At 36.6% G+C, this 16,954-nt stretch overlaps 1 protein-coding gene across 2 annotated transcripts in view; it reads left to right on the forward strand.

The window, feature by feature from the left end:
- Positions 1–16,954, forward strand: part of PXDN (peroxidasin) — an 88,882-nt gene that overhangs the window by 26,736 nt on the left and 45,192 nt on the right. The window contains exons 2-4 of one of the 2 annotated variants that reach the window (XM_075049213.1): positions 1,844–1,915; positions 3,521–3,592; positions 10,525–10,596. In XM_075049213.1, the coding sequence (XP_074905314.1) occupies positions 1,844–1,915; positions 3,521–3,592; positions 10,525–10,596 (216 nt within the window). The remainder of the gene's footprint in view (positions 1–1,843; positions 1,916–3,520; positions 3,593–10,524; positions 10,597–16,954) is intronic. The other variant, XM_075049214.1, reaches the window with a different exon arrangement.

The raw sequence follows: 16,954 nt of genomic DNA on the forward strand, positions 1-16,954 counted from the left end.
TATTTCTTGTGTGAGTGATGAACAAAACGTAATGCTGTTTAGCAGTAACTGAAGAAGGTGCTTTGGTAAAGAACAAATTCAAGCTATGACAATTTGTGCTTCTAAATCTGGAAATCCTCAGTTGAGCTAGGAGTTGAGTAATGGGGCTGTCCTGCATGTCTACAGGCAGTTTAACTACGCATCTAAATAAGGGATAGCAGTTTACATCCCTCATTTATTCCAGTCACTGATCAAATATTTTGGTGGAGTGTAATGCAAACAGAACCACATGTCTAATCCTTTCCTTACAATGAACAGTAGGCCACATCCTAAACCACTTATGTAGAAAAAGTCCTTCTGAGGCCATTATTCCAGAGCTGAATAAGCCCTGTTGGGCTGATTCATGAGGAATGATGCTTAAGTATGCTCTTTGCAAAAGACTTCAGGCAACTATACCCTCCATTACGTACAGTGGGGTTATATGGGATTAGTATGCAGCTGACTTTTTGTCTGCTTTTCTGTATTTCCTTTGACTAAGTACCAAATTCCCAAGAGACTTCTTGATGCCATATTACCCGTTAAAACGCAGTGCATATTTATGTTTTAATTAGGACTGCTTTTGGTGCAAAGATTGAAGTTATGACATGTTTATGTCCTACTTTTGAAAGCAATTGGTTAAGTGTGTGTTCTAGGAAGGACAGTGCAATAGGTGTGATCACAGTCTTTCAGATTTTACTTACTTTCCGTTTGCTTCCCTTCTGTTCACTTGCCAGAGACCCTAAGGTCCTGGTGTCCTTGGTCTGCTGCTAGGGAGGAGGACAGACCTGCCGCCCTTCTTCCTTTCCCCTGGTCCTGATCTCTCCTTGCAGTCCCTCTCTCACCTGTGTGCCCTCCCAGGAAGCCCGTTCAGTTTGCTAATCAGGCAGAAAATTATTTCCTGGGTTCTTTGGTTTTTTTTTTTTGCATGGGTTTATTGCTGGTCCTGAGTTTCTGAGCCACTGGGGATGCAACAGCCAGTGGAGGCAAGCAGCGAGACCGTGCGACTCGGGGCCGGGGGCGGACAGGAGGTGGGTGGAGGTGGAAGACCCTGCCGCCTTCCTCCAGCAGCAGAGAGTGTGGGACTGGAGCGGCCACGGCGTTTCCCCCGTCCGCACGCTGCTGCCGCCTCGCTCCCTGTCCTTGCTCGCTCTGCAGCATCTCGCTTGAGAAAGCGGTTTCGTTCTTCTGGGAGAGGTTCTAATTAGGCTATAGATCTAACAGGAAACTGAAGACGGTAAAACCATATGAAAAACTAAGAGAAAGTAAAATTGAATAAGAGCATAAATAGCTTCAGGCAGCTGGATTTACAGTTTTTAAAAGCAGGACAACATAAGGCACTTAAGCCTCCTTACCCAAAACAAAAGAATGGAGTAGCTTAAAAGTCTTGAAAGCTGTCTCTTTTTCCTGAGCTTTTTTTTCTCTCTGATCCCAATTTTTCTATATCTTTTTATTTACAAGCATTTTTATTTCCTGTATTATTTGCAAGCAGCTTTTAAAATACGGAGTCAGTTCAGTTTAGTGAAATACAATTCATCATCCCATTACAAGTTGCTCCACTGTGGAAGAGAACATCCTTCATGCCCATAGGTTCAGCTTTGATGCAGCCTTCAGTATTGACCGCTGAGGCTGGGTTTGGTCAACCCTCTGCTTAAACTTGTCAAACAGTGTTTGGGTTTGTTTTGCCTCCTCCTTTGGTCAAAATCTATGGTTTGTGGATGGAGGCCAGTCACAGTAGTCATAAATGACTTTTGCTTAGTTCGTTTTTTCACATGAAGAAATACATAGATGTTTTTTATAACATGATTCTTCTTTCTTTATTCTACAGAGACCTAAGATTTAATAGGATTAAAGAAATCCAGCCTGGAGAGTTTAGACGGCTTAAAAACCTGAACACACTGTAAGTTCTTTTTCAACCCTAAGGCCCTTTCCCCTTTTGATTTAATATGATTAATTTGATAATGTGTCAAATTTGCTCACTTATCACAGGTAAGTAGTCTCACAAATTTCAGCTGTAGTATTTACACAGGTGACGGAAGTGGGGTTCAGGCCCAAAGGATTTGAAAGCAAAACCAGCCTGATTAAAATAAAAAAAGAAATTATTTACATCCTCATGTTTTATTAACATACTTTAATTGGAGGTATGAGAAATACAGGGCTTTACTGTATACTTTTTCCAAATTGTGCAAAATTACTTTCGTGGAATATCACATAATAAGTTGTGGAGTTACAACAAAGCTGTTCAAAGGCTCAGATGTACAAGTGTGTTGCAGTTACAAAAATATTTGACAAACTAATGTTTTGAACTTCCCTGTTCTAACGTGCTCACCAGGACTGGCAGAAGTTGGAAGGTTTTGCTCCCACTGAGCTGCCTTTTATGGAGGTCTTTGTTATCAGATATGTTTGTGAAGAGAAGTCTGTGTTTTCTAAAGGACTTTTTACAAACTGTAGTGCAAATAGTATGTGTATTATAGTTTTAAGTTCGTATCTTTGTCATTACTTCAAACATCACTTTTAAGACAAATGCATGCATGTTTCTCTAATATATTAGCAGACTTGAGGAAGAAGTAAGATGGTTATTTTTACTTTTAAATGTACATAATTTATGTATATATTACAAATTTGACTGTTTTCTAGAACAGAAGTAGTGTGTGAACTGAAATACAGTAGTAATATCAGTGAGCTTTGGATCACTATTATCTATTTATCTCGCAAGCACATAACAACAAATGTATTGAGACATCTTGTAGTGTATATTCACACCAGAATAAATGATAGGATGTTCCCCCAAAAGTATATTGTCCAAATCTGTGCTACCAAGATGTTTTTACCAGCTATCCTTACTTTCAGTCACTTTTGATCATACCTCTGTTTGCAGTTGATCCCCAGTTTTGAATTACAATTTCTCAACCTCAAGTTTTAACTGTCCAAATCACTGATCTGAGATCCAGTAGTCCCGGATAAAGACAGGATTCGTTAAGTTTGGATTCCCTTCTCTTCATAAAACCACTGTGTGAGGGATGAGTGCAAATCTGTGAATAGGCAGTTGTGTTCCTGTATGATGTAAAGGGCCCAGTACACAGAATATTGCTAAGCATCATCTAGGAACATTCACTTTAATGCCCCTGCTAATGACAAATCTTTGTTAACAGTGATTTTATCAATTTCAAACTGATGTGTAGACTTGAGACCAAGATTTTTTTTCCCTTCATCTTCATCTCGGATACCTACAAAAAGCCACATTGTATCAATTTTTAGATTTATTTTTTTTTCTTCTTTTTTTCTTTCTGTCTATTTTTTTCAGAGTTTTCTCCTGCAGGGCAGTGACTGAGCAGCTGTAAGCACATCACTTATTCTTCTAACAGTTACGGTTAGGGGAAAGTGTTTTGTTTTGTTATTTTTTTTAAAGTTTTCCTTTAATGCTACATTACACCTGCTATTACACTTTTTTTTCCCCTAGTGTGCCTGTATGTTAAAATCAATGGCTGTTTATTTCTTTTTATAGGCTTCTAAACAATAATCAAATCAAAAGAATACCTAGTGGGGCATTTGAAGACCTTGAAAATCTGAAATATCTGTAAGTTAAATGAATGTCACTTTTTGCATCAATGTGTAACTGAACTTCTTTAATGGGAAAGTGTTTTAATCTGACTCAGTATATCAGGAGATAAACTGCTTTGAAAAACTGTGAAATTAATTTATGGGATGGGGCAACTGTGAACCTTTGTTTCTATAAATAGGTGCTTTGAGATTTGCTAATATAAGACTGTGATATCTGTAGGCAGTAGATTTTAAAGGGCTTGCTAGTTGCTGTTTACTATATGCAACTTAAAAGATAATATAAAAAGGGATATGTTGAAATGTTTAGGAAGTCACCTCTTTAAGGTTCACCGAAACCTTCATACAGGTACTTTTTAAGTTTGTGTTTTGAAAAGTGGTTTAAAAGCAGCTAGTCCAAGATTTGTGTCTGCAGAAGCTTGTAACTTATATAAGCTTTTTAACTGCTCCTAAATTATTCACTTATCGCAGTATAAATTCATAAGAGAAAAATTAAGTCAAAGACAAAATAGAAAAGTACCTGTATGATTTGCCCTAAGCTCTATGTCTTCAGGCACCCTGTATATTTTAAGACTAACTCCTCCCATTTTTAACAAATATATCAAGTGTATTCATTATCCAAATAAACAAAAGGCATCAAAAATGTTATTTTTATCTGTATAAAAGACTAAAGCTGAATAGTAAATTGTCATGGATTCTCAGGTCTAGTCTCTGGAGTCCACCTTATGTAGTGTCGCATAGAAAAGTTTCACTCCCTTGTCTTGGAGTATTGATCACTGCTTGAATGCTGTACAGAAAAAAATGGTCACTTTGAGATTTCATTGTTTTGGAAACAATTCAGAAGCCTTATTTTCCATCTAGTTTTCAAGAATGCAGCCTGAATAGCTCTAAGGAGGTGGGAGAAGGGAGGAAAACAAAAATCACATAGTTTTGTGCAGACACATTACCTGGTTTTCCAAGCTGTGTTTGATTACACTTCCTGGTCTCATTTTTAAGTGTATTGTTTTTCAGTAATAAAATTCTTTTTTCTATATATAATGGCAGGAAAAAGAATATTGAAAAAACTATCCCAAACGAATTATTAAAATCCATGATGTTTTTATTTGTTACAAGATGTGTTTGTATGGTGGACCTGGTAGTGGAGTACGTCAGGTCTGCTGATTCAGGATGGCTAAACTTCTTTCCGTAGTCAGCCACTGTGCAAAAATACTAGTTGGTTCTTATTAGTTCTTTGTTTTCACATGCTTGCCTTTGCCTGCCTGTAGTAAACCTGAGATAAAACTCAACTGTGCACTCTGTTCAGTTCAATAAAAGAGTGAAAAGAGATAACTATGATTTGTTTTCATATACATGTAGTAATGTTTATCCATATCTATGTTGTTAAGAGGAAGATCTTTTCCTTTTCTCTTGTCCCCTGGAAATTTGAATATAAAATTCAATGTGGTAGGTCATTCAACTGCAGAGAGCTCTTCTTTAAAGCCGTCCCCCATTTTGCTAAAATAAACTTTAAGATCTTTTTGCCTATTTCAGTGGCTGCGATATAAACGTTTAGCTTTAAACTATACAGCCTTAAAGTTATTAAAATGCTGAAACTGGTCAGATAATCAATGCGGAAGGCTTAAATGTGCCAAATACATACAGTTCAGCTGTGAAGATTTCAGCTAAGTACATGCTAACTGTATTCTATGGAACAAAGGGAACAAACAGACCATTTTTTTCTCAATAGGATCAACTGAAGTAGAAATTAGGAGGGAGAGATTGTACAAAAGTTAGAAACATTGTTAAGAATTTCATATTATAAAACCAAATCATCTGGAATAATTGAGGTTTTGTATGGCCTGATCCTATGGATATTTGCAAACCTAACTTGTATTGTTGTGTTTCATAAAATGAGATCATTGGTCCATGATGTTAGTTGTGTTCTTATGAGAACTCACGTACTGGACTGCAGATGGTTCTGAAAATATATAATTCACTGAGTAATTTTAGAAAGCCTGTCATTTCTCAGTGGCTTTTATTTAGCAAAATATAAGTGTATATAAATATAAACTGTAGAACTATTAGTAAATATGAATATTTGACTATGTATAAAAATACCTGTAACTATATAGTTATATATAAAATATGTAAGTATAAAACATGATACAGTGTATAATAAAAAAAAAAGCCAGAGTCTGAGTGATTAGATGTCAAGGCCCATTCCTGTATCTCTGCTGAAGATCAGTTTTTGTGCTTTCGGACAAAACTTTTTTCCAGCAAGTGTCAAAGAAGGCCTAGCATTTTCAAATGGTTCTTTGTACTATTTCTGAAATTGAGCTTGGAGTTTTATGAGGTGTATGTTTTCAGAATTCTCTATCTGAAGAACAAATTTTGACAAAGAGTAATGATACTTCCTTAATTTTCTGTACATTAAAAATATTCATCATTGGAGAAGTTGGTCTTTACATTATAAAAAGAAAATTATGCACATACAATTTTGAAGCTTATTTATAGGAATATTTGTTATCTTGTTATCTTGTTCTTTATGTAATTGAAATTTCAACAGTTCTATAAACAGTTTTGCGTGATCTTGCTGTGCTGTTTGTGGCAATAATTTGCCTTTGAATTCATACTAAAAGTTGGAAAGAAATTATTATTACTGTTTTGCTATGAAACAAAGAGAATACTTTTTTTTTTTTTTGCTGCCTTTCTGCCTTTCTGTCTGTCTGTCTTTATTTCGTATACCTTAGGTATACCTTAGTGTTGGCAATATGGTTCTTTAGTAAGGATCAAGAAAGCATTAGTAACTTGGACCCCATCCATAATATAGTTCATATCTCCACTTCAGTGATTCTGTGTAATGTTTTGGGTCTTATGTTCCCCTTCTGCAAAGGGTACTGTAAACACTCCTGTCTAAAATAAACTTTAAAAGTTGTCTTCATATGAGCAAAATAATTGGTAACATGTTTGCAATTTGTTGTTCCTGATACAAGATGTATAGGTATATGTGTACATGATGTATATGGTACACTGAATATATTTAATTGACTTCCTGTGAGTTATTTAGTTTACTGACTAGAGGTGGTAGTGCAGAAAGACGAGAAAAAAAAGTTTCCCAACCTTATAATGTAGATGCAGGCAGATTTGTGGCAACTTGGTAGGGTAATCCTTCCTGATCCTGAAAGTCAACAGTTTATTCTCCAAGAGAGAAGATAATTGGGAATTGAAGGTAGACACATACTACTGTTTTAACATGTAGGATACTAGAAGATTTGGAATCAGCAGTGGAAAAAAATGAGGTTAAGTTAAAAAGAAAGAATTTAGGGAGGAGATATGGAAAAATATGAAATACAGATTAGTGATTAAAAAAACCTTTCCAGTTACAGAGAAGGTACTTGGTCAGAGCATTACAAAGCAGTAAACTAGAAGCTAGTGTGAAGGAAATAAAAATGGAGAATGAAAATAACTTTGGCAACAACATTGAGACGTTCACTTAGTAAGAAATGGAGAGGTGAGGAATCAGACATGACAACATTGCGATACGCATATGATAAATGGAAATTAAGATTGTATGAAATGTATCAGTTCTGGAAATACTAAAAGGGAACATGCAAGGTTTGTTTTGCCTTTGGTGAATGAAGTAATAGTGGTAGAAGATACATTATAGGTGTGCCAAAGTGCTGAGTTGCTGACCTCGCCCTTCTAGAAATGGGATTAAGTCAAGTTTCCTTCTGTGCCTTCTGCCACTGGTGCTGTCGTGGTCATGTTACTTTGTCCTTTGACAAGCTCCAGTGATTCTGGATCTCATTTCTTTTCAATTCATGTTGCTAATTCCACTGTCTCCTTTATGTTTCTATATAAATCTCTCTTTGCTGTATTTATTTACTTGTCAGGTTTAATTCTACAAGGCCTGATATTGCTATTACTTTTTACTTTTTTTTCCCTCTAGTTCCAAACAAATACATCTGGACCTTACTTGCCTTAAATCACATGACTTTTAATATGGTCCATTAAAAAAAAAAACAAAACAAAAAAAACCCCAAAAACCCCAAAATTATCCTCATGGGGGATCTAGCAAACTTTTTAATTAAAACTACTTTTTTTCTAATTTTCTGATAACTGGTTACCTATTTGTTTTTTTCATTTCCCAAGTATGTGACCAGTACCTCTAGCCTCTATCAGCCTTGCTTGCATTTCTGGAAAAATGCTGGGTTTTTCAACTCTTCTGAAAACAGTTAGTAGTAATTGCCAGAAAATAATTTAATGTCTTAGTATAATGTATCCCTTTTTCATCTTAATCCACTGTTTATTCATTCTTTGGAAAATCTAATGGTTTAGTTCTGTAAGAGAGCTTTTAGGTAAATTAAATGATAAATTACTTTTTCCCTAATTATACTCTAAATCTGTTTTATGCTAATTAACTGGGATAAATTTTGAGAATGTTTTTGTTAAAGATTAGTGCAGTGTTTACAAAGTTTTACTTGTTAGGCACAGTAGCACTTTAGAAAGACAAATATTTTTTGTGAGTGCTACTTATTTGTATTTTGTATTCTGTCATCTCTCTCCATTAGGCAAATATTTATAAAATTTTCTTTCTGTTAATATCCTCAGTGAAACATCTACACAATTAAATGAAAGTCTGGTTAACACATCTGCCATAGGACATACGTGTTTATAGCCTTGGGGTTGCTGGGGTTTCTCTGTGGAGGAGGGACGTGATGGACTGAGGTCAGTTGAGTGTCCTGTAGGTGAGGGTTTTCTGATCCGAATGGAAAAAGTTGTGGTTTAAAGCTGAATCCGAAATAAAGTCCCACTATGGTGGCTTGGTAAGAGCTCCAAAAGGGGACATGAAGGGCTGCTCTCTTCCCTGCAGTATGGTGGTAAAAGTTTGCAAAACTACAAAGTCATTATTGCACCTTTATTTTTCTCTGACACACCTTTATTTTTCACTCTGCCTTACTTTGTCTGCAGAAAGTAAATAAAAGTAACATGACTGATTCTGGTAAAACTTTTTTTTAAAAATTGGATTAATTCAGATTTCTTGAATAAAATTGTTCAAATGCCCACAAGAGATACTTATCTGAGGTTGGTTATTAAAACCATCTTAGCCCACTCTGGTTCACTGGTCTGATCAGAAGTTTTGTACTCAGAGGAATAGGAGGAATTTCCACACTGCCAAGTGGAGTGTATTAAGAAAGGCAAATAACGCTTTAGCTGTTCAGTCCTTGAAATTTTCTGAGGAGTGAAAAGAAATGGTGCATTTAAAATTCTCGCTGGAAAATAAGATAGGAGTTTAATATCATACAGAGAGGAAAATTAAGGAGAGACAAAATTGTAATGACTATGATCCTCAGATGAATCTGAGTCAAAACAAATATTTGAATACTTGTGAAAAAATTTTTTTTTCAAATAGAATAAAAACTAATTCCACATCCAAAATGTGTAATACATCTACTCTCTCTTTTTTCAAATTATTTTTAAAGTTTTTACAGTAATTTCATATGGCAGTGGTTTTTTTCCAGTTTAATTTGTTCATAATTTCGAGCATTTTAAAAACCTCAGAATTTTTTCCTTCCTTATTATTCTGTTATTGGAAGAACTCTGCTTTTTGTTCAGGTGCATATCGATGTTAATTAAGCACACCTGAGTCTCTGTATATTAATGTGTTGGAATCGCAGCAAGCAATGCATTGGAAAATTAAATTTAGACTCAAGGGAAGGATACTACTCCATATTGTCCTTCAAAGTTGTCATGAGTTGAACATCAGATACGCACAACTTTTTTCCTTTTTAGGGCCTATTGTGAAATACTGCCTGTTGTCAAGTTGGTGTAAAAACTGCCACCAACTCCAGCAGAGCCAGTATTTATCTGTTGCATCAAAAGAAGTTTGCAATATTTCCAGTAAGTTACTGAAAACTGTAATAATAGAAAAGCCAAACCCACTACTAATAAAATGCCTGCTAATAAAGCCATTTGTGGTCCAAAGTCTCTTCATCCCTTTTTCATAGAAATCCGTGCCTGATTAACTGAGTTTCAAATCATTTGTCAAATAATTGTGAGAAAGTTCTTAACTGCAAACCTGTTCCTAACCTAACACAAAAAGAGGGTGACTGACACTGAACCCCAAAAGTATTTTCATTTGCTGCCTCCATGCAGAAACTGCAGTCATCAGCTAAACTGTGTGATTTTTTTCCAACACCCTCTGACTAAACTACCCTTGCTGTTAAAAGCATTATGAACATGAGCATGTACACTGATCCATCCCCACTTATTTTAATTCTGTAGAAAAGATACAGACAACACATGTGAACATACTGGTAGCCTGCATATGTTTATTCTGTTTAGAGTATCATTGGGGACCTAATGTCCATCTTCTACACAGTGATAAAACAAACATACAATGCTGTTTTATGAATGCACTACCAATATTCTAACTTGTATTTTTTTGTAAATATTCAAAAGGTGACTCTGGCAGAGTTATAGAAATTCTCAGTTTGTTCTCCAAGTCCAATAAAAAGACTTATTCCATCATAATTTGAATATTTGTACCAGTATTCAGATGAGATATTTTAAAGAAAGCAAGAGGCCAATGGCATCCCTGGTGTGTTCTGGTAAAGGCACTTCTGATGCAATTCTGTCCCATTGAGTTGAATTTATTTTGACTTTGGCAAGCCCATCAAGAAACTGAGGGGCAAAGAAACAGTAAGTAGTAACAGTGAGCACTGGGAAGCCCAAGACCATCCGGGTGACAGCCTGAGGGCCTACAAGGCCCCAGACTTTTGTCTTTCCTGGCAAACATTTGGGATGAAATCTGAAGGACAAAGTATTTTTATGTGTGTTTATTTTTTGTTTTGTATTTTTTTCCTAATATGTAGTTGAAAAACTGTCTTCACGTGTCAACTTAATTCTTCTTTTCCACCTTCATGTAGCTCTTGTTTGTGTACTAATATTACTGATTGTTTCTTGTTTCAGCTATTTGTACAAGAATGAAATCCAGTCAATTGACAGGCAAGCATTTAAAGGACTTGCCTCTCTAGAACAACTGTAAGTGCCTTTTCTCTTCTGTGCTGTCATCTCCATGGTTCCCCTGCAGAGGAAAAGTGCACGCCTTGATCCGTACATCCTGCCTGCATGCTCTGCATGTCCGCACTCCCTGGGTTGTTAGGCAGAGAGCCTCATAATCATTTGCATGTGAAAAAACACAATTGATCTCTGTGTCAAATTCCTCATTTCTATGTTTGTCTTTTATTTGTGATTTGCATTCCCGGTGTCCCTATACATTGTTACATAGCTTTGACGAAGAAGAAGCATTATTGTGGAAAATGTTGAAAACTAATGTGTATTGCTTAGAGAGAGATTCTGATTTCATTTCTGTAGGTGTTATAACATTGCAATTCCTTTGACTGCAGCAGTTACTTTGTTTTATGCAGCATAACTAAAGCTGAATTAGCCTCCTGAAGTTTAACCCAGTTTTGTTATATTTTAATACAAGAAGAGTTTTTAAAATTAAAACCTTACTATTATGGATATGTGTTAATAATTACCATATACAGTTGTTTAAAAAGTAAGAAAGTTCATTATTTGTAATGTAGATGCTTCAGTAATGTCTTCTAGAAAGATTGATTAAAATCATACTCCTTTTCCTGTATAATGACTGAAAAATAATTTCTATTGAAAAAGAATGAAAAATGCAGTCCTTAGCATGACAAAATACAGATTGTATTGATACCATTAAGTTTATATTTTGTCTTATAATCGGAAAGCATTGTTATACATTCATTGTGGTAATGTTTAGAAAAACAGAAAGCTATAAATGCATAGCTGTTTCACAGTTTGGCTGCCAAATAACAGTACTAGACCAATGAGTTTTGTAGCATATAAATTTTGGGGGCTGAACATCTTTCTTCTAGGAGCAACATAAATTTTGAAACTCCTGACAGTTATTGGTGTATTACAAATTTTCTATGATATGTAACAGTTTCCTTGTTGTTATAAACCTCTTGTGGATATTAGTGGACACAGTGTGTATCTGAAATGAAATGACACTTCGGATGGGTACAAAATCATAAAAGCTCATTTTAGAGGGCAATAGATGCCTTTTGAAGGAAGAGCTTCTATATAAAACAAAAGTGATAAGTATAAAACATATATAAATATGTCATTTGTTTCCTTTCTCTTCCTCTTCCTCCTACTCTAGAAATGATTACTGCAGCATATTGACAGCAACTGGTAGGGCTTACTTGCATGCTAATAGCAATTCTTATTTTCTTTGTAGAATTTTAAATATTGAGGTGCATTTATTGAATTACTAATGCTTCCAAAATAATACTCTTCCCCATGCCACAAGCCTGATACGCTGCAAGTGGCAACATTTGTCCTTTTTTCTTTTGCTCTACTTCCTGTTGATCTATGTTATGACTGAAAAACATGAGTCACTTTGGAATTATTAAAACCTTCTGAATGTGCTTTTCCGCTAGGTTGCAGTTAAGTGTCTCTGTCTGCGGTGATACCACACTGTATCAGCTTAAGCTCAAATTGGAGACATCAACATTTTTTCTGTATGAAATTAAGTTTTAAAGAGGGTTTGAGTCTCATCTTTAGCCGGGAAGTATGGAAACAGAGCCTGGCAGAGTCACTGCTCAGTGACTGCCCTTCGTGTCACGGCATCGGCTGCCACAAGTAGTGCCTATGGCTGGTCTGGTGAGCTGCCGAGGGGTTTACTGCCCTGCTGGCTGCGTATCAGAAAGCTCACTTCTTTTAGAGCCCTTCTTCTGGGCAGATCTTAAAAAGAAGGCTTGTCAGGTGGGAACACGGGAGCGCAGGAAGCCAGTGGCAGACCTGGAAATAAATTTAATGGAGGGTATTCATTGAGATTTGTAGTTTATGAGAGATTTGTCATTTATGCATCTTTAGCGTAAAAATAGGTTCTGACTATACAGTCTGTTTTATCACATTGTCTTTGTAGAAACACTGTTCATAAGACAGAAGTTAGTCTTTGTGAAGAAGTTCACAAGTCCTCTAACTTCAGTTTGGGACTGTATCGACTACTCAGTCGATATTTCTGCACTTGAGTCTTCTATGGCCTCAAGTTATCAAATGGATTTTGCTACTGGATGTGTTGATTCAGCCAAATGCTCTTCTCAATGCTCAGCAGAGTTCTCAGAAGTAGATGCTGTGGTCCACATCTCAGGGAAAGACTTGACTCATAGTAATTTCTTCTAGTTCAGTGAAGCAGAATGAAACTGATAGTTATTTTCTTAAAAAAACCTGAAGAGCAAAGCAAACACTTTTATGTGTTTTTTTGTTTGTTGTTTTGTTGTTGTTGTTTAAGAGAAACTGTAAATATAGTTTGATTTAGGAGACCTGTTGCATATATAATGGAAAAAAACCCAAACCCAGTATTTACTGTGGCTGGCAGGATCCTTCTTAAACCTCCATGGCAGAATTTTTAGCTGCTGATGTAGTAGAGGTATCTTTTTCTTCAGAAATTTCTGCCAAGGGAATAAGATCTTTGAATCAGATCTTGAAACTCACTTGTGCTAGAGTAAATTCTGAAAAACCTTGGCAGTTTTAGATGCTTGAATGCACTGAGCCATACATATTTCGTCACCTAACTCTTCAGTCATGGCAGGGCATGAAGGGAGAAAGTCAGCTGATGAAAAGTAGCTGCTTAGTACCAGTTTAGACCCCATTAAATCTGCAAGACATATGTTTGGGTCTGGCAAGCGCAACACAAAGCTGCAGGAAACTTGCATTTTTTCAGAGCAGCAGCCAGAAGGCAGCCAGAGCACCCGAAAGGCAACGAAAGCTGCCTCTATATGCTTGCACTTAGACAACCGCTATATGGCTCTATATGCCTGTGCTTAGACAACTGAATCCCACCTGAAATATCACAAATAACTGGCTTGGGAGGTCATGAGTTTGCTGTATCTGGATCCCAAGATCGAGTTCTAAAGGCACTCTATTTCCAGATGTGTGTACGTTGCTTTTCTTCCAAATATCTGCTATATTTTTTGAGAGCTCAGCTTATGAGCTGTATGTATCAGAGACAAAAAGTGTTCACTTGAGTCCTTAACTAGTGGGATCCCCAAATACTAATGGAATTATTTAAATCTGTTTATCTAATCTTAGTTGAATACTAATTATACATTTTCTTTTAATGTTCATATTAACTTACTAATTTTGCTCTTTATAGGCTGTTATTAGAGGTATGCTGTAGTTTATATACACATGTACATATTTGGGGGGAAATTAATAGATAAAAATGTTATCTTACATATAGTGATGCAGCTTGTTATATTCATTTTATTTCCCTCAATTCAATTTTCAGTGTCTTTGAAATGTTGCTATGAAATTTTTGAAGTTTTATATTACAAAGAGTTCCTGGTTTTTGCATAACTGTATGTGAGCAGTTATGCACATTTAACACAGTGGAACCTGATTAAAGTCTCATTGCTGCTAAAAATTCCCATGGTAAAGAATAATGAAAGAGAATTAATTAATAAACAAACCAACCAACCCAAAAGGTATGAAAGGGGGCTTGAGAAGTATATTCTTACTATTCTAAAATAAGATCAGCTAGGGACAACAAACCTAGATGACTGGAAACAGATATTTATCTAGTGTTATTTTAAAAGTCTTCAAAGAGAGGATTCCATAATTTCCTTAATTATCTTGTTCCAATATTTTATATCATTACTGTAACATCCTATTTAAATCTCTTTCCTTGTGGCTTAAGCCTGTTACTTCTTGTCATACCCCCGGGCAGGGAAAGTTCTTTGATAAATGTGGGAAAAATATGTTTGTTCATTCTCTTTCAAATAATCAAAAAGCAAACATGCTATTTAAATATTCAGAACATAGATTATATTCAACTAATGGACTTTAAGTACTTCCCCAAAGATGTGGAGATAGTATCAGAAATGAACAATTGGCATATATGATAGAAGTAATCCTCTACAAAAATCCTATACTACAGAAGATGTAATCCTAAATATAGTGCTGTGAAAAATGCCACTGGGACTGAATTTTAGTTTAAATGTTCACCCTCCAAGATTAATAATAACAAAGACAAAGTCTGCACCATGCTTATTTGATCAAATCTTTATCTTCCTCTAGGTATGTTTGGTTTAGACTTTTTTTTCCTTTAAGTATTTCCTTCCCTTCTGTTTCATCCTTGATAGCGAATTCAAAATTAGAAAAGGAAGACACAGGGGTATTTAAAAATCACTCTTGAATGTTTTTTGTTTAAATTTCCATTATTAAAGTCTTTTTAATATCAAATTCATTACATCATACTACTATTTTTAAGAGCATTTTATACTCTGAACATAAAAGATATCTATAAAGACATGTCAGTGTGAGATTGTTTCCTGAATTTGATTACCTTTAAAGTGAATTTCCTGTCCAAGAAATTTTCATATTAATTAAAATATTAAAAATCCTTTAAAAAAGCATTAATGTCGTACATAGAATAAAAGAATGTAAGTGATAAACCTAAGTGATAAAATGTGATTAAAGTGTAGGTTGTAAAGCCAAGGATTTTTCTATTCTTTTATTGTAGACTTACAATGCAATCTGGTTTCTGCATCTATTTTTTTAGAATTACACTTGCTGCTAATTACTTTGCCCACATATTTAGTACCTTGTTGTGTTCATAAATTGCCTGAGAAGTTCCTCAGGGCTTTTTTGAGGTCATAATTTAAAGATTTGCAAAACCCAACTAACTTGTCATATGAAGCAGTTAGGAGTATTTTCCAGTTGGACTTCATGATTTGATTTTTTGAGCTACTTTAGGCAGCATGATTTCTGATGAGGTAAAGTTAACTGTTGTACTGTGTTTCAGTGCCTGAATTATTGTAGTTGTATCTGTGATGATTTGAGGTTGTAAACAAGGCAAGGTTTATAACAGAAGTATTGTTTTAATTAGACTGAATAATTTGCTTGGAAAAACAAGTTGAGTTTTCAGGCACAAAAAGTATTCTTTACATCTGCACTTACAGTAGTGAATACTAAAGAGCAGTTATGAGCTGTTGCTTTGAGTTTAATGATGTATACATACATCATTTAAACCATCTGAGAGAGGTGTCCTTTCTTTTTCTCTCTGCTAATCTCACCTCTGATCCACGGACCTGAAGAAGGGGTTGCGTGCCTCAGTGTGCCTGCTTTTACCAACATTATTTGTTGCTCTAGTAAGAAGTATGACTTGTACCTACAAATCTTGCCTTGTCAATGCCAAAGACATACAAGAGATTAATTTATCAGGAAGATAAGGAGATACGTTTGCAAGGTGCTCATGAATCATAAAAATGCAAGTAGAATTAACAAAGTCAAAGAGGAAAAAATCCCTGTTGGCTGCACAAGAAGTAGCGTATGTACTTTTTTTCCGAAGTCCAAGCTGCTTCAGAAGAAGTAACAAACCCTATAGTTGTGCCTGGTTTTTCCCTTTGTCCTCTTTCACCGCAGTGATCCCCACCTTGCCGTGCCCCCTCCCAAATGCTGCTGATGCTGGGCAGTTGGGCGAGCAGAGCCCTGGCCGCGGTGAGCTGTGCCTGCCCACCTCGTGGCCGGGCCCTGCCCGCGGGGCCGATACCGGCCCCGTCCTGCCGGTCCTTCCTCGGGGCTGAACCAGACTGAGGTCTCCCTTCCCTCCGCCGGCAACTCGCATGAACCTTGCAGGAAGTATCTGCCTTTGAGATGTCTGGGTTTTTAATTTAGATGAAATTGGCCTGTTTTTTCAAAAGGGAGATGAAGACTGGCAGGCATAGCGTGATTACGGACTTCTTCTTTCCTTATGCAAACAGGATCATGCTCTATGCTCGCTACAGTGTGTGGCCACGCGTTGCACTGGCAGTAAGCAGACTTGACGCTCCGATGTGCCTGATCCCATCCGTGCTGATTTATTGGCTTTTTCTGTGGTCCCCATTCATTGCTCCCTGGCATCGCTTGCTGGCTCGCGCTCGGGCCGTGCTGCTGCTGGCGGGGGATCTGGGAGGCTGCCAGGCACATGCCTGGCTTCCCCGCCGCACGCGCCTTCCAGGGCTCGCCACAACGGCTCTCTACCGTAATCGCCACTTGTTCCCGCTTTCCTCTCTCCGCGGTGACCGTCCGGCTCGGATCCGGGAGTAGAGCACATGCGGTGTTCCAGCGCAAGGGAGTTCCCACATCCTTTTACTTTTCCTGCTGAAGGACTGATTTTTCAGGAGATTTGGGGGTCTGAGATTTTGTTTTTGTTTTTAAATGGTGGGCTTTTTCGCTCTTCAGCCCACACTGATTTCTATATATGCACATTCTCCAGATGTTCCTGAGTTTGTCAGAGGTCAAATAAGAAACTTTAGGAGGTTTGGATACATTTGGATATGATCAGGATCCAAAGTCTATAAATCATTTGCACAGTTCCTTG

The sequence above is a fragment of the Buteo buteo genome, chromosome 17, assembly GCF_964188355.1.
Source record: "Buteo buteo chromosome 17, bButBut1.hap1.1, whole genome shotgun sequence".
Lineage (NCBI taxonomy): Eukaryota > Metazoa > Chordata > Aves > Accipitriformes > Accipitridae > Buteo > Buteo buteo.